This window comes from Episyrphus balteatus, chromosome X (assembly GCF_945859705.1).
Source record: "Episyrphus balteatus chromosome X, idEpiBalt1.1, whole genome shotgun sequence".
NCBI classification, from domain to species: domain Eukaryota; kingdom Metazoa; phylum Arthropoda; class Insecta; order Diptera; family Syrphidae; genus Episyrphus; species Episyrphus balteatus.
The window spans coordinates 5,258,301-5,277,383 of NC_079138.1; the positions used below are offsets into that span (position 1 = coordinate 5,258,301).

At 29.6% G+C, this 19,083-nt stretch overlaps 1 protein-coding gene across 2 annotated transcripts; it reads left to right on the plus strand.

Annotated features, from left to right (window-relative positions):
- The first annotated feature begins 812 nt into the window (after positions 1-812).
- Positions 813-15,003, plus strand: LOC129920492 (inhibin beta B chain). 2 transcript variants are annotated; one of them, XM_056001743.1, is made up of 5 exons: positions 813-960; positions 7,809-9,062; positions 10,640-10,876; positions 12,016-12,398; positions 14,414-15,003. In XM_056001743.1, the coding sequence occupies exons 2-5, from the start codon at positions 8,210-8,212 to the stop codon at positions 14,579-14,581; spliced, it is 1,641 nt and encodes a 546-aa protein (XP_055857718.1). In that variant the 5' UTR covers positions 813-960; positions 7,809-8,209; the 3' UTR covers positions 14,582-15,003. The 2 variants fall into 2 exon arrangements, with proteins under 2 accessions (XP_055857718.1, XP_055857717.1); XM_056001742.1 differs by lacking the exon at positions 813-960 and adding an exon at positions 6,592-6,713.
- Positions 15,004-19,083: the final 4,080 nt, after the last annotated feature.

The window sequence follows — 19,083 nt, forward strand, 5'->3', positions numbered from 1 at the left end:
TCTTATAGAAACCGTTACTAAATATGCTCAAACAATTTTCTTTATACAAAAGAAGAAGGTCCGAAGAATTAAAAAAAAACGTATTTTTGCATTTTCTAACGGTAATATCTCAAAAACGGGAGCTGATTAGTTGTTTCTGACTTCGGATTCGAGTTCAGCACACCAAAAACCTTCAGAAAAGTATATTTTTGTTTCGGCAACAAAAGCCTTGTAAACCAGTGTTATAATAACTAGATGGTGCCAATAGAGTTAGTCCCTTTGACATTCTTGTCAAAAAGTATCGTTACCACCGCCGGAAAATAATTATATCTTCAATAAAGTCTACAGGGTGTTCCGTAAGGGCAATTATGGGTGTGATTATTGTATACCTAAGTAAAAGATAATTTTTTATTAAAAAGGCTTATTTCATGCTTGAATGGGGGAGGTCCTAATAATACAGCTAGCACAAGGCGGTCCCTTAGGTTGTACCGGGCCTGCTCAACACATACATTTGTCTAGTCACATCGCTTATACTCCTAGATGGTAGTAGGTAGTTTATTTATTATTTATTTATATAAATTTAATTTAAAATATCAACGAGAGAGAGAGAGAGTCTCATCAGAGCCTATCCCATATTGTTGCTGCTGAGTCGATAGTATCAATATTAAGGCACATACTAACTTAAGTCTTTCGAATAAGTTAATCCGTTCTAGTCTCACAGTCACAGTCGTCTTCAATACGCGAAGAAGTTATATCGATTTTTTTTTATAAGAAATAGATCAAATTCTACATCATAATACAATAAAGTGATTTAAAGAAAGAAAAAAAAAAAAAAATAATAATAATAAAAACAAAAAAAAAAGAAACAAACAAAAAAAAAAGTTGTATTCTTAAATTAAAATTGTGATTATAGCTTAAACAAAAAATCATGAATAACAAATTCAAAGTTTCGTTCAAACACCAATGAACCACCAACTTTAGGTAGGATTTTTATGTTTTTTTTTTTTAATTTTTTAATAATATCAGGATTTTCACGTATACCTATTGGAAACTTTAAAAATTGAAGAGAAATATGTGAAGATCCAAAAAAGTTATTTATTTTGTCTTTAAATTTATCATAATTTTGAAATCCATCTCTGATTATATCGAACAACTAAGCTCGAGAACTTTAAAATTAAATATTCGAACAGATTTAAATTTATTTTAAATTTTAAATATCTACCACTATATAAAAAAAACAAGCAAAAACTAAATTTAAAATTTAAAGTATGTTAAACTAAAGATACATTATTTGGAAAAAGTTGTCAGTTTGATAAATTTTAGGTGTCATGTTATAAGCTTACTATTGTGTTTAAAATGAATAACTTTGAACCTTCTTTGCTTTAATAAAAGAAATAAAAAAAATATTTCGGTTTCGCAAACTATAAAGTAATTTCCTGTTCATATTTCTTCTCATTTTACTCTTACAGAAGAATACTTTTAAAATTTAATAGGCCTTTGTTCATTTATGACTTCTTTTGTGATTTTAAACAAATAGTACTAAATACTTTCTTTCCCATCAACAGTTTGTGGACTTAATACAATAAGAAAGGTTTCTTTCTTGTTGTATTCCAATCTAATTCAATCTACTTTTTGAAGAAATTGACACAAGGTTTATCTTGCTCAAAATTTAAATAACCATGTATCATTTAACAATTTTAATTTTCCTGTGACCATTCAAATTTAGTACTAAAGGTGTACTAAATTTGAATGGTCAACTAATTAAATCAATTAAATTATTTAGTAGTAATTTAAATTAAAAGTTAGCCGCCACAGGTAAATCGGTGTTTTCTTTTTTCAAGATTTAAATCCAGTAAAGAAGACTTTATAATAATATTTCAACGATTATCAAATCTAGTTAAAAAAAAATTGATAACATTTCGCTGAGATAAGACCTCCACCCACATAAAGTATATAATATATTAATTTATGGCTTTTATTGTTTCCAAGCACGTTGTCGATTATGGCCTTATGGGTCATGAAGAAATTCCACTTGCAAAAAGGTCAAGTTATTTTTGCAAAATGTGATAGACATTTTTTTTAAATATTCAAATATTAGATAGTAAAATTATACTTATTATATTTCTTTTAAGCACTCTGATGGTTTTCTAGTTTAAAATAATCCAAATTAGTGAAAAATTTATAACATTTGTATATCTCTAATAGTAAATACTAAGATACAAATTGAATTAATGAGTTTTAAATTGGATAAGAATAAGATTTTTATTTTATTTGACAAAACATAAATTGAGAGAAACTTCTTTATATAAAAATAAACAATTTAGTACTTAAAAATTCAGCGATTTGCTAACTTTTCCCGCAAACTTAAATCTCATTTTTTTTTTGTAGAAAACTATAATTTTTGACTTAACCCACACGGAGAAAAAAGACCACCTTAAAACATGCGGATTCCGTATTAAATTAAGCGGATTCCTGCATGTTTTTTTTTTTGCCAAATCTTATTAATTTCTTGAATGCGCAAATTTAAAAGAAATCGACTTCATTTAAGCGGAAAATCATCTGATTGTTGAATGAAGTTCAACTAAAATTTAATAGAATTTAAGCGGATTGCACTTATTTAAAGCGGAAATCGTATTGTTTTCAGAGTGTGGGATTTCAAGGTGCCCTTTTTTTCTCCGTGCAAAGTCAAAAATCATTTCTATTCTTTTATCTGACGAATAGTCCTTTAAGTAAACCACTTAAACGAGAGTTTCTTCATTGAAGAAGCCGTGGCAACGATCAGAAAACTTTAGGGCCTAGATTTTTAGTCAACGTCATTTTTAGAACGGAAATTATGTGAGACGATTAATATGAATTTTAAGCCTTAACTACATACTTAAATACATTGGCCTAAAAAGTGAAAATAAAAAAAATAATTAAATGTATTTTCTGATGTTTTCCCGAAATGGAAATGAGACAGAATAGAAGGCTTAAGTTCTGTGTTAAACAACAATTTGTAATACTCTTTTCTACAAAATGCCACAAAAAAAAATATATATTACCTTTGTAAAAATAGCAAAACGTAGCTAATGTAGCCTTTAAAGTGACTTTTTTTGACTAACTTCCCTGTCATTCAGTCAGAAGGATTTGTTTTGACAATTTCATGAATTTAGTATTTTTTTTTAAATTTTATTTTCTGTCGTATAAACGTTCTGCCACTTTTGTAGGTACTCCTAAAAATTTCTTTGGAAGCAAGTGAGTTGTCACTTTTTCCTTTCAGTTTTGGAAATCGGCCAGTGGGATTAATCCCTTTTCTAACTCATTTGAAACCACTTTGAAAAATAGTCAAGAATCAAACTTTATCGTGGTTTTTTTTTAATTGCGTTTTAGGAGAATGTCAAGATAAGAATCAGACATTATTTATAATAATTGCGGAAAAAATTGAATTCTTTGTCTGTCTTTTATTAGATATCTATCTAAACTATTTGGCATAAAATTAATTCTTTTTTGTGGTAACAATTCGTTCCATCTTCCATTTCCAAGCTGCTTCTTTTTTAATTAAGATCGTTCATTTGAATGTTGAAGTGATTTTAATTGGTGAATAGGTTTTTTTTTTTTTGTTAACTTTGCCAGAGGAAAGTTTCGGTCTGAGAAAGAATTTAACAAAGAGTCTAACAAAAAAAAATCATCAATTTTCCTCCAATAAAAATAAGTTCAAATGAATGCTTTGGAATAATTTGAAACTATGAAAATTTTTGTTTAGACCTCAGTTATAGGTATCAGTAAAATCCATCAGTATAAATTAAAAAATCAGGAATTTGAAATGTTTTACTGATGGGCGTATATAGCAATTATTAGTAAATTTACGTCATTAAAAAAAATGCTTATTTGACAAACAATTTTGTTACTGATCATTTTTACTGATCATTGCATCAGTAATTTTTTTAATGATGCCACTGAAACATTAAAAAAAATGAAAATAAGAGTTTTAAGTATTAAAAATAGCTAAACAAAATTTTTACTGATGGGTTTTACTGAAAGCTTTAACTTAGCCCTTAGCTGTAATGAAAACACGGCTATTGTAATTGGTTCAATTTGTGAACTTGAAAAATGTCTCCCTATAATTAACTTTTCTAAATGAATGAATAAATAAAACCGGCAGACAAAAAAAAATTGTAATGTACCAGGAACCAGACTTATCTTTCTATATGTTTTTGGACTCGCTGAATTCGAATTTCAAGTCCGTTTTGACCGAACACCCTCCAGTTTTGAGAAAAATGCACAAAACTCCAAAAAAGTCATAAAAATTCAAACAAAATGCAGTCACAGCTCAAAACCGGACCAAACGGGCTTTAAATTCGGATTCAGCGTGCCCAAAAACATATAGAAAGATAGGTCTGGTTCCTGGTACATGACATTTTTTTTTTGTGCCGGTGTAATCATTGAACCAACTTTAAAAAAAACCGCAGAACATGAATTAGGGGTGTTTTTTGGCATTTCTATCCGTATCCGCAGTTGGCGTTTACGTGCATTACAAAAATAACCCATAGCTGCCGATACGAATAGAAGCTTAACAGAGCTGAGGATAGAATTTGGACGAAGTGTATAAATTTACGTTTTCCTTTCCCTTCTGTTGATATTTGGGAAATACTATTGCTGATAGCTTTGCCAAAAAAAAAAAAACAAAAACAAAAACAAAAAAATAAATAAACTTCTGAAAGAAAAAAGTCTTTCTTAGTTTGCTTCCCTGTCAAAACTCGTAACTACTTACAGAATAAATAAATTTACAAACGCTCTCTGCGAATGTGGCTATTCTTATTTGCTGTGGAATGCTGCGGCTGGCATTTACATAAATGTAACGTACTCCACACTGGATGTGGTGTGGACATGCACGTCAATAAATTATGCAAATCGATTAAATGCCACAGAAAATTAAGATCGAAAGATCATAGCCCTAAGTATACTTAATCAAGCAGCATAATTGATCGTCAAAATGATAATCTTTTTCTGTCAAATATGATGAATGAATGATTAAATAAAAAAAAAAAAAAGGGAATCACATGATGATCTATCAATAGACCAAGCTAACTCAAACATAACTACGCATTCCCATTTTTATAATAGCTTAATTTATTGTAGATAATTATAATTACTGCTGATTTTAACTTTTTTTTTCATCTCATCTGATAATAATATAGATTTTATTTGAAAATTGATTAAGATGCATTTTATTTCCTGTTTCAAAAAAAAAAAAATTTTAATTTGCTAAAAGGAAAAAAAAAAAAAAACAATTCTGTGCAGCGTCATAATCATCATCGATTTCATACACACTCTCTAAGTTTATCAATAGAAAAAAAAAAAAAGTTTTGTGAAAAAGTATCACTTTTTTTTCTTATCAATGAACTTCCACGCGAATGAGTTTAGGATTTTACAAATCGTATGCGCCCCTTTAATTTTTTTTTGATTTCAAGCGTCAAAGTAAATCAAAAATATTCTGATGAAATGGGTTTGCGTAACTTAGACACACTTTAATCAGTTAATATATTATTTTCTTTGAGCTAATTCCTTGTAAAGTTGAATGGCTTCCTCTTGCGTTATATATTATAGGTTTTTTGCTGTATCTATTCACGTGGGGCACGTGCAGTTTATTATAAAGAAAATAAAAGTATCTACTATTTACATTTACAAAATAATAGTAAAAATGTATGATTATTAAGAAAATTGTCAAAAAATTATTTATGAAATTTATGTATATTAAGTGTTCTTGTAAATATCGGACCTTTTTTGTCATTTTATCGTAAGTGACTTAATCGTAGGTTTCAAGAGAGTTTTCAGAAACACAGTACCTTTACATTTAAGCCTACTAATAGTAGGCTTGAATCAACAAATAAGAACTCGGAGTATATAACCTTTTATGTCAACATTGTCAAATTTGAAATATAAGTATCAGACTTCTATTTTTGAACATCTATAGACGCACAGACATATATCTGGTGTATTTAACTTAATTTCTGGTACATTTAACTAATTTCTTGTATATTTAACTAGATTATGTTTAAATATACCAGAAGTAAAGTTATCTTATATTTTTCTCCGTGCGGAGTCCAAACCTAAAATCAGAATACTCTTAAATTCTATATGCGACAAGTCGTTGCATATATCATACCAATTTTTTAGTTTTTTTTTATAAACCACCCTATAGTAAATCTAATAGGTAAATATTTCGTCATTCTTTAAGAATTAAATTTCACCCCTCAACTCAATTAGTTGTGTCACTTTCCGTAGATGGTAGATGTTGTGTGATATGTGCAATATGTGCAAAGCAAAGCATATATATTTTTTGTTTACGTTTCAATCTGACGCAATAGCGCACATGTTGTGTAGATTTTTTTTGGGCTCTGGTACTTTGAGGATTACAAGAAACTATTGATAGGTATGTCGAATATCGACGACGACGACGCCATATAACGACCTAATGGCACAACTGTCCACTGTGTTTAATATTATGCCGGCAACTATAAAATAGATGGTACACATACCAACTTATTTGAGGCTGATGCAATTTGCTGTCATGATTTCTGTTGTTTGGTCTTTTCCACCTATATAGAAGGGAAGTCTCAATTTCTCATAGAATTTTATTTCAATAAATTTTATCCGATTGTGCCAAGGAAATAGGAATCTCATTATAAAAAGAAAACGTTTTATATTCATTGCGACCAATATCACTTCTTAGTTGACGCGTACCGGAATAGGAGGTCAGTTTTGATATTTTTGTTTTTTTTTTTTTTTTCATAGATATTTTAAAAATAAGTTTTAATAAGATTTGTTTTTTTTTTTTTTTTTTTTTTTTTTTTTTAATATTTGAAAATACTTGTGATTTTCTCTCAAGGTAAATCTGTGTACGATTTCTTAAATAGAGAGAGAGAGTGTTTTTGCTTATCAATTAAAAATATTCATTGAATTGTTATCTTCAAAACGATCACTGTTATTGTTTGGAAAAAAAAAAAAAACACATCACAATTGAAAGCATATCTAGTAACTTTGTATTTCGTAGTTTTTGTTTTTTTTTGGTCAAAAGTTCGTTAAGTTCAATTTGAAAAAAGATTAATTAACAACTGTTTTAATATTAATAATTCTCTTTTAAACAATTATTTCCTTGGGGTACCAGTCCGATTATTAAATTAAGTTTCGTACATTTTGAATAAATTGACATTTTTCATATAAATTAAATTCATAAAACTATTTATTGTATGTTGTTTTTTTTTTCGATATTCAAAATGTTAAATATCCAAATTATATTTCAAATAATACTGATAACAGGTATCAATTCGGTTATAAGTGCATACAAAATTCTATTCTACTTGCTTGGTGTAATTGCTAATTCAAATATTTCAAAAAGTCTTGTAGGTTTATTTGAAATAAATTGACTTTTTTCATTTTTTTTTACAAATAATAGGTACCATATAGATTCTTATATAAATAATGTACTAGTATTGTTGCCAGAACTTTGTCATATAATTTTCGTTGCAAAAATGCTCTCCAATTCTTTTGCCAGCATCAATGTTGGGCGCCATTTTGTAACTTTAATATGGATTTTTCCTTATTTCTAATATACAATATAACGCCAGGAAACTTACCCACTTTTAATGAGGTACGTGGGCCAGCAGCTGTTAAGAGTCAGGTGCCAATTTGGTAAAAAAAAAGCTTAAAATTTTCAATTTCATGACAAATACTCAACATATTTTTATTTTATAGAAATTTCGATTTTTATATTACTACGTACATTTCTCAAATTAATAACAAAAAAAAAAAAACTAATTTTTTAATTAATTATTTTCTTTTTTTTACAGATGTCGGTTAAAAATTAACATCAAACTTATTTCGATTGCAAATAATGTAATATAAACAAAAAATAATCATTAAATTCTTGACAATTCTAGAAATATAACAAAAAAAACACCTTGTTTTGAAAAGCTTTAAGATAAAATAATAATAATAATAATTATTATTATTTAACATATAAACTAGTGCTCTCTTTTTATTCTATGCTTATAAAAAATCTTTGGACAACAGTTTATATATCCATGCTACCGAAAAGATAGTACAGAGCCCCCTGTTTTCAATAAAATATTTTCAATTCAAATTAAAATAAAATAAATAAAACAAATTAAAAAAAAAAAAAAAAACAAATAAATATCATAAACAAAGTGCTATAAATTAAATTACTACAACAAATCTAATCTAAACAACAATGGTTAAATATTTTATAACTTTGGTACTTTTGGCGTGCGTAGCCTTAGAATGTACCAACATTAACAATAGAATGTTTGCTAAATCAGAAGCTTACAAACCTACTCATCATCATGTGCGTCCCCAAAAGTATGGGTCTCTAGAAGCAAGTGATCATAATGCTTTCCGCGAACAACAGCACAATAATAACCGACAACATCCACATCCCCATCATCATTTGCCACATAATCCACACCAACAGCATCTTCAACCGGAGGAACCCGATCAATATTTAGAAAACCAAGGAAATCGAGAACAAGATTTTGAAGAGGGAGAAGAAGGAAAACCTAAGAATAAGCCAAATCTATGGTACATAGTTCATAAGGAGCTTAACAAGGCTTCAAGTAGCAGTAGTAGTATAAGTAGTACAAGTACTGGAGATGATATGCCAATTGTTCCCTATGTCAATGATGAAAGGAGCAACGAGCAATTAGATGAGACTGATATGTTGAGAGATGATTTTAATGAAGTCAATATTAATGACCTCGATGTAAAACCTGAGTCACGTAGAAGGAATCATAAACAACAACAACAACAAATTAAAGCTGCACCAACGATAAAGTGTCCTAAATGTGAATCGAATCGACAAAATGTTCGTGTAAGTGAAGAAGAATTAACTCGTTTACGTATCGAGTTTGTGAAAAGACAGATTTTGGAAAAATTGCGCTTAAAAGATAAACCAAATGTGTCGGCTGTAGGAATGCCAAAGCCTATCTATGAAGAAACTACAATACATCAAGATGAGCCGACAAGCTCTAAGGATTTAGATGACTACTATGCCAGGGCCAGTAAAAAATTTATATTCTTAGAAAGAGGTGAGTTTTTGAAAAAAAAAAAAATTATAATTCTTTACCTTTAAACTTTAATACCGATTTTTGAATTCTTTTGTATTGGAATTTTTGTATGTGTTGGGAGGGAAAGGGTAGGGGGACTATTATAACGGTATACTCACCATTTTTTTTTGTCCCAAAAACAGTTTAAATGGAACTAAAAGCTTGAAGGATGGGTTGGGGTTAAAATTCTGCGGGTGTCAAAATTCTGCTTTTCAAAATTCTGCTTTTAAAAATTCTGTTTTTAAAAATTCGGCTTTTCAAAATTCTGCTTTTAATAATTCTGGTTTTACAAAAAAATTAAAAAAGGGTTTAGAAAATGTTAAAAATCTCGCTTTTTTAATTTTTTGCAGAACAGAATTATGAAAAGCAAACAGAATAAAAGACAAAATATAAAAAGAAAAAACAAAATTTTGAAAAAAGCAGAATTTTGAAAACCAGAGTTTTGAAGTCAGAATTTTGACCCGCTCCCTTGACCGACGTGTCAATAGAAAACTTACCAATACCTCCACACTTGGTAACATGCATAAAAAGTAGTAAATTGTTCTACTAAAAACATTTTCAGAGTGGCGAACCCCAAATGTGGAGCCATAGTGTGAAGCAGTAAAGTGGGAGATCTGTGATCCCACCCAAGATCATGACTGTTGTCGACTTCTCTAGCCGCTAAAATTATTTATTATTTTTTAAGCATATCCCTCGCTATATTAAAAATTAATTATGTTAGATCTGTTTGATTTTGCATTTAGCAGTACTAAACAAATTCTGTTACATTTGATAATTTCTCAGTTGTGTTTCTTTTTTTACTCAGAGCAATTTAAATTTAACACCCCTATTACGATTGTCAACTATCAATTGATAGTTGATAAATACTGAAATTTGGTGTTTAAAAATCTAATTTGGGTAATTTTTCAATTACATTTCAAATAACAACGGTTGGCATCATTCTTTGATTTCAATTTTTTTTGCAAATTAGATAATATGAGATCGAAATTTATTTTTTATCAACTATCAATTGATAGTTGACAGTCTTAATAGGAGTGTAAATTTTTTAAGCTTTCGCATATAAAGTATAACTTCTAACACACACATTTTTTAAGTTATACTTCTTTTGCAACATTGGGGTATCTACTTTTTGAAAAGAAATGTCAAAAAGAGATGAATTTTTGTGAGAGAGAAGTATAACTTCAATCGCGTGTACATGTGTAAAGAGCACATCTACGCACACTCTTTTTTTAACACATCTCAAAATGTGAACAGAAAATTCTTTGAATAAAAAGTACAGGAACTCGAGTTTACATTTATAGGTATATTGCATTTGAATCTGACAGTTAAAATCAAGAGTTAAGCAATTTATCATCATCATTAGCAAAAATAAATAAATACAAATACATTATATAAATAAGAAAATTATCACTATTTAGAGTTACGTCACGCGTTTTGCATTAAAAGTACATAGGAACAAAAAGATTATGCAATCTTTCATCAAAATTTGCTCATCAAAGTCATCAATAAAAAAATAAAAGTCAATTTTTTTTTCTTTTTTTTTGTTGTTGTTGTTGTAGAAAAACAAGAGTGTAACCATCTCAATCAGCCATCAATATGTTTCTCATTCAAAATTGACGACCTAGACCTGGAAAGTATTGATGTCAGTAAAGCAGTTCTATGGATTTTTAAGAGGCGAAATACAAAAGATCTTCTCAAACAAACAATTGTTGTATCTGAGGTTGAACAAGGAGGTCATAACTCGAAATATCTCCCAAAAGTTAAACCAATAGCAATACAATCAGTCGATGTGCAAGGTGAGATTGATAAAACATTTAAATTTTCTTTTCCATTACATGTTATTATTAATAAAAAAAAAAAAAAAAAATCATCATAACACATAATCTAGAATATATATTTTATATTGTTTGTAAAAAAGAACATCACATTCTGACAAAATTATTAAATGAATTATCATAGATTTTTTTATTTTTTTTTTTTTTACTCAAAGTCCGGGAGTTGTTTTGGACTTTCGTCTGAAAGTCGAATGACCCCAAGACTTTTTCATCATATATTATTATTGTTGTTTGCATTTGCTTTACTAAGAAATCACTTAGCGAAATCATGAAAACCCCATAAATCTGGAACAAAATGTGCTCGTGTCAATAATATAAGTAGATTGATAATCGCCTTTGCTCCACCCACAATCTGAATTATTAAAAAAAAAAATAAAAAATAAAAAATTTAGGTATATGAATACGAAATAAGAAATATTATATCAATAAAAAGAAACAGCACAACTGTGTCGCATGTAATTGCTCTAATACCCAAAGTGGCATTCATTATTAAAATACTTTTTTTTTTTTTTTTAATTTTCTTATGTTTAAAAGTGCGTACACAAAACATAAAACGCATACATTTTTAATAGTATTATATTGTTGCGAAAAACCACCACCAGGTGCTGCAAACAACAAAAATATCAGCATCTTTGGCGGTAATTTTTGAAGTTTTACTTCTTTTGGCACATTACACACTAGTAAAATTGACATTTCAGCAGCCATTTTGAATATTTGATATGTTGTCAATTTCCGTTTGACACTCCAGACATTAGGTCTGTTTGTTTTTCCATTTGAATCAGTCATTGCAAAATTCACTTAAGTCCAGCAGTTAATTGATAGACTTGAGTTGTTTTTGAAATGACCGATTCATTTCTTTTTCACTGTTAAATAAATTCTGTTTGCTTACTTTTTTTTTAAAAGGTCGTTAGTCGTAAAAAAAATAAGAAATAAAAAGAACAACAGATAGACTAATTTTTTGTAACATAATGCTTAGAGTTGTTATCTCAAAAAGTATTCAAGTTGCATTTTTTTTTCTACGAATATATTGAAATGTATAGTAACCATAACCATATCGCATAATAAAACCTTAAACATTGATCTCTCTGTCATGTTTTCAGAGGGCTGGATGAAGATCGACATTGAATGGCCAATAAAACGCTGGTTTGGCATTCATGAGCTTAGTCATTTAATTCACATATCCTGTGATTCGTGCGAAATAAAGACTGCTGATAGTCTTATTTCAACGGAAAAGGATTATCGACCATTCATCATGATCGACACGCAAAATCGGCGACGTGTTTCGAGACAAAAACGCAGTGTTAATTGTACAAACGGTGTGACGGAATGTTGTCGGGAAAAACTCTATATATCATTTGATGAGATCGGTTGGAGCGATTGGATTATCAGTCCGAGAGGCTATGATGCATATTTTTGCAGGGGATCCTGCTCGACTGCGGCGAGTATAGCTCAGAGTACGACACATCATAGTTCATTGATGAGGGTGAGTAAAATTTGATTTTAATTAAATTTTGGTTATTTTCTTATCTCTTATTATTTTTTTTTATATATATTAATTTTTTTTTTTTTAATTTCTATATTTTTATAATAAGAATAAAAATAACAATGAGATAGGATTTGCTTGTTATGGTTTTTGAGTATAATAAAATTGTAGGAGCCGAGGGAAATGATAGTGAAGGTGTTATTGAGATGTTTCTTTATATTTATTTGTTTACTTAGGAAAAAAATGACGTCTTTGGTTTCGACTGTTGGAATAAAAAAGTCAATAAGAGTATGTAGTTGTTTAAATTCTGAAAACAACTTTTGATCACGGGTGGAATACCCTACAAGAGCACAGTTTTTGAAGTTATAGAAACTTCTTTTGACGCCTTATACAACAGTAAAATTTACATTTGAGCAGACATTTTGAAACTTTCATACAGCTTTTTTTTTTTGCCATGTCAAATAAGTTCTGTTTGTTGACTCATTTGGTTCTATTTCTTTATTTTTTCACTTAGAACGTACAGATTATGAATGTTGTTTTTTAAAATGTACAAGTCGATAATAAAGAAAAATAACATCTACAACTATTCAGTTAATTGCTTTGACTTTCTTGGTAAAAAGTAAATTTTAACCCTGTGTAAACGTCGCAGAAGAAGTATAACGTCAAAAAATCATATTAAAGTTTAAAAATAGCCGCTCAGTATTAAATTTTACTCATGTGTAACGAAGCAAAAAGATTAGATATTTGACATGAAATTATATTCTTCAGTGTAATGCATATTGAATTGGTAGCTAGCCACATACTATTTCATAAAAAAAAATAGCACCTACCTCAGGGGCCCAAAAAAAAATAAATCGATTTTTTGAAAGAAAAATTATATGTAGGTATATTATTTTAGGGCCCCAAAAATTGTTACTTGAAAAATCTTAGCGACTAATAAATGGTAAATCAGGGGCCCCAAAAACGAAGTAGGGTGTATACGTTCTTTTTTATTTGTTCTTATTTTCTATATTAAATGGGCCCCAAGTATCAAAGAATCCCCAAAATTTTGTGTTGCCCCGGGGTCCCGGCAACTCAACGTACGCCTCTGATTAATATATATGCTTCATTTAGGTATACAAAATAGAACTATTTCCACAATTTGTTGGTGTTTCAGAGTCTTATGGAAAACCCAAAATACTGTTCAAATTAATATAAGTAATGGGTATTCATGAAACAGTCTAAATTCGAGGTAAACCTGGTAAAGTGGTAAATGTGTAAAAATTTTGTATGGATTTGACAGTTTGTTTGACACTAATTGACTTTTAATTCACCGTTAAGGCAATCACGTTTATTACCTTTTTTTTTTCAAAACTAGACGATCCCAGAATCTGACATATTTTGACCACAGGTATACCTAGCATTTCAATTTCTCGAATACTCAATAAATGTTGGAATTTTAAAGCCTCTTTTAAAATCTAAAAATTGCAGCTTATACTTTTGTTTAGTATTTAGTTCGATAAAAGTAAGCTCTTATACGAATTCATTTTGAAAAAATATTTCATTAGAAAAATTCTTTAACCACCAAACAATAAAAAAAAAAACAGCAAAATTGTGTTCCAGACCTCGTGTCAAATCAAAGTCCAGTTTTTTTTTTCTTTTAAAAAATAGAGATCGATGGGATGCCCCAGTAGAATGTTTTAGTTCAGAGCTTGACCATCTCACAATCTACTCTCGTATGTTTAAAAAAAAAAATATATATGCTGGATTCTCTCTGATCTTTCATGCCTATCGCAACGCAATCACAACCACAATAACAAAACAAAATCTCTCCGAAATTCACTAGCTAAAGCAATATATTACGTAGTAACAGTGCGCCTAAACACAACACAAAAAAAGATTTTTTAATTTTTTTTTTAATCAGCTTTATCGTATAGGAATATCACGTAAAATAAGCGTGGAAATAAGCAATCGAAAAAATTAAAAATAAAAAAAAAATAATCAATTATAATAAGTTTGTTTCTTTTTCTTTGCAGAAAGTTATTTCACACAGGGATACTGCCGGAAAAAAACCACTCGAACTGATACCCTGTTGTACAGCAAATCAGTACTCATCTCTAGAAATATTTTTCAGGGATAGTAATAATACAGCGACGCTTATGAAATTTCCTAATATGGTTATTGAATCATGTGGTTGTATGTAAATTTAAAATTTTAATAATAATTAAAAATAAATAATTTATAAATTATAAATTAGGTTTAAACATATTTCCATTTTTTATAATATTATTTATTAGCTTACGTACAACTAAATACACAAGACACAAAAACAAACCACAAATAATCTGAATCTGTATTATGTTAATATATATTTTATTTGTCTTTTTATTTTTTTTTTTAATTTCTTTTTTATTTTTTATTTTGTTTAAGTTATAAATTTTTTTTTTTTAGTTTTAAGTAAATTTTAAGCATAACAAATTTACTTAAGATTTATTCCCGAATTTCGCTGCCTTTAGTTTGAAAACAAGAAAACTGAAATAATATTATTTTTTTATTGTGCCCTTAAATTGTATAAGTTTTATAAACTAAGAAAAAAGTAGAAAAAATATACATATATTAATTTTTAGATATGAAATTGTTTTATTTTGTATAAACGAAAAAAAAAAAGCTAAAGAGGAAAGACTAACAGACAGAATGAGTTTGGCGATTGAATTAATCAAATTATTTTTAATTTTTTTTTTTTAATCGAATTAATTTTTAAATTTGAATATATTTTAATCTTACTGCCAGATTGTGTCCTTGAACATAATTTTCATTCCAAATTGGATGACACTTGTTTTAACCTTTTCAAATTCTGCATCCTTTCATGGGGCATATTGAAAATTGTGGTTTAACTGCTGCGTTTATCCAATGTAATTCAAAGAGGATAAAATAGAAGTTTGTCTTAAAATCAGACAATCTATAGGTAGGTATATGCGCCCCAAGTAATTATACTTGGTGAGGCAGAGCATCATTTCAAAATAATTTCAAATAATAGAAAAAATTGATACATTTTTCCCGAAACATCATAAAACTGTTTGCCTAGCTCAAAAAGAAGAAAAACTATCTTATGTGGTATCTTATGTCCACTTTTATGGGAATTTGACAAATGGAAGAGAAAGATAGATGAACCGTTCAGGATAATTGTAAACGCTGAACTTGCTCATACTTGGTCAATTTTATGACAAGTGCATTTGACAGTTCTCTGTTATAATTACTTACAAGTTGTCACTCGTGTTAATGGGGCATTAAATGACGCTGGGAACTTAAAGTGAACTAGAAGTAAATATATCGGTGGGAAATAACTCCACAATTCCATTACGATTATGTCCTACATTATTCAGACGGTACATTAAAAAAAATATATATATGTGGAGTTATAAATTTTGTTTGCTAAGCACACTCTTGAATCAGTCATGCAAATTTTACTGCATTATGCACTTCAATAAATGGCAACCCTTTATTAGCTTTTGTAACGTTTTTTTCATATGGATTTTAAAATTTCATTTAAAAACTTAAAACTTTCAAATTACTCACCACACAACGAATGAAGTTGGATGTGGAGAAATTTATGATTATGGATGAAAATCAAAGTCATGTGCACTCTGGACTTCTATTAATAGAATTTTCTGCAATATTTTATGGAAAAGGCTCCCGGATTTTTCCCCTGATTGACGTCAATCGATCATATAGGGTATATTTGAACAATGCATGTTCCAGACATTGAAAGATAAGTGTATATCTGGTAAAATAGCTTTTCATCAAATAGAGGTATACGTGTCAGAATTGTATTGCACCAAGTAAGTATACTAGAAATATCGTTCCCTCAATACCCTTGTCATGATGCATTCTAGCTTTTATTTTTCCTACTGCGTAGTTTTTCTTACTACGTCGTAGGTATCCTTTGTGGAAAATTACCTGATTCAGTGCGGCGGCTTGATATAAAAATATCTACCTCCGTGTGCAACGCCTACATATTGTCGTCAGAAGATTCCTGCGTAGTTGTTAAAACCCTGGTAAAAGCCTGGGAAAGGCTCTCTGACGACCGTGAATATGATATTTTTCGACGCAATAAACCCACATGCATCCTCATCCTCCCGATATGTCCATGCATTCTAGCCCTTGTCCATGCATTGAAGCTTTTATTTTTCCTACTGCGTAGTTTTTCTTACTACGTCGTAGGTATCCTTTGTGGAAAATTACCTGATTCAGTGCGGGGGCTTGATATAAAAATATCTACTTCCGTGTGCATCGTCTACATATTGTCGTCAGAAGATTCCTGCGTAGTTGTTAAAACCCTGGTAAAACCCTGGGAAAGGCTCTCTGACGACCGTGAATATGATATTTTTCGACGCAATAAACCCACATGCATCCTCATCCTCCCGATATGTCCATGCATTCTAGCCCTTGTCCATGCATTGAAGCTTTTATTTTTCCTCTCTGACGACCGTGAAACCCATGCTCATAGAAGTATGATATTATTTTTCGACGCAATAAACCCACATGCATCCTCATCCTCCCGATATGTCCATGCATTCTAGCCCTTGTCCATGCATTGAAGCTTTTATTTTTCCTACTGCGTAGTTTTTCTTACTACGTCGTAGGTATCCTTTGTGGAAAATTACCTGATTCAGTGCGGGGGCTTGATATAAAAATATCTACCTCCGTGTGCATCGCCTACGTATTGTCGTCAGAAGATTCCTGCGTAGTTGTTAAAACCCTGGTAAAACCCTGGGAAAGGCTCTCTGACGACCGTGAATATGATATTTTTCGACGCAATAAACCCACATGCATCCTCATCCTCCCGATATGGACAATAAGTGGTTTACTAAGTTGTTGCAATTTCTCTTCTTTTACGAAGTTATTGCAGCTAATTTCCCATTAAGAGCTAGAGTAAATAATTTCAGAATCAAGCTTCGAAAGTGCATAGTTTTAGTACAAAAGTACCTATGCATTTCTAATGCACAAGGTTTGCTGTTTTTGATACAAAATCTATCTTATGAAATTTATGTTTTCAATAATTTCGGAAAATTATGCGTATACATACTTGTCTTTATAAACAAAAGCAAACCAGCTGCAGAGCTCAAATTTTCATTTAACTGTTTCTAGCCCGTTTTGACTTCTAATTCTCTTTGGAACCAAGCCTCAAAAAACAAGTTTTATCCATCGCTTATAAAAATGCTTTGGTTTGGAAGAGCCCTTAAGATTTTCACCCCTTTAACGTTTATCGTTTGCACTAAAACGGAAAGAAAACAACCTGCTCTAAGAGCCCCAACTTGTTTGGATAGAAATTTAAGTTCAAATTTCTAGCCACTATTCGTTCTTCTTCCCGAGTCGTGTTGATTCTTATTGCTTGTTTTAAATTATATTTATCTACATACAAAAGCCATATCGTCCTTGAAGATCGAATACCTTGTAACCCAAATGTATGAAAGCATAAATGATCTAGTTTTGACCACGCCAAGCTCTGAAAACATCGATTTTAGGCATTGAGTGTCTTTTTCATTAGATCGGGATTTTTTCTACAATATAAGTACATTATTATACCTGAAAAATGTTTGTTTTTTCGATCTATTCGATCTATAGTGACAATATGCACCCAAGAACGACAGTTTAGTCTCTAATTTTGACATTTACCTTCGTTTTATGCATTGAAGTTGTATGCTCAAAAAAAGGAGTGTGTTTACACACGTTTACGAGACTGAGGTTATACTTTGCACTCACAGAAATTCACTAAGTAGGTTCATACCATAACCAAACTGTTTTAACATTATGAGCACTAGATGGTGCTACTTGTTAATACTTTTGACATTTCTTTCTTTTTAAAAAGTAAATTTTCTTACTCCAATTCCTCAAAAGTATTATAACTTCAAAAATACATATTATATGAGAGGAATGTTAGAATTTTTTTTTTTTTGTAATCTCTCATCTTGTGTGCTGAAAACAAGTGCAAAATTAGGCCTGTTTGGTACTGCCTAAAAAAGAAATATTTCTACTGTTTTCAAATTTTTTTAACCCAATTTCTGTTTGGGTACTCTGAAACTGTGTATTTTTTTTTTACACAAAATAAATTTTTAAAATTCTGCAAATCCATTATTCTGCTTTTTTAAATTCTGTATATTCCAAACTTAGGTATCATTCACAGAATTTTGAAATACAGAATTTTGAAATACAGAATTTTGAGATCCAGAATTTTTGTATTTTACAGAATTAAAAAAAAAAAACAGAATTTTGGATTTACAGAATTTGGGAATCTGAATTTTGGTGCATACAGAATTTCTGCCCCAACCCTACAAAATGTTTTGATATTTTTCATTTCATTTTTTTTCAATTGTTGTTTACATTTTTGTTTTGATTAAAAAAAATAGTAGACATTTTTTTTCCTAAAAGCGCTTGGGTTACTTTTACAATTTTTTTTTCTCAGAGAATTTGACAGATTTTATATTTTTGTCCAAAAAAAACCCAAAACAGACCTATGTAAATTGTGTGAGTAGCCAAAGTTCTCCATTTCGTAGTGTAAATGGGGCATTAGTTTTGTACATTTGGCAACTTAATTTTTCGAACTTGAAGTTTTTTTTAGCTTTTTCGCATATTTCAATAAAATATCAACTTAAATTTATTTAACTTGTTACCAATCAATTAAAGCTTTTGGGCTTTTTTTGTTCTC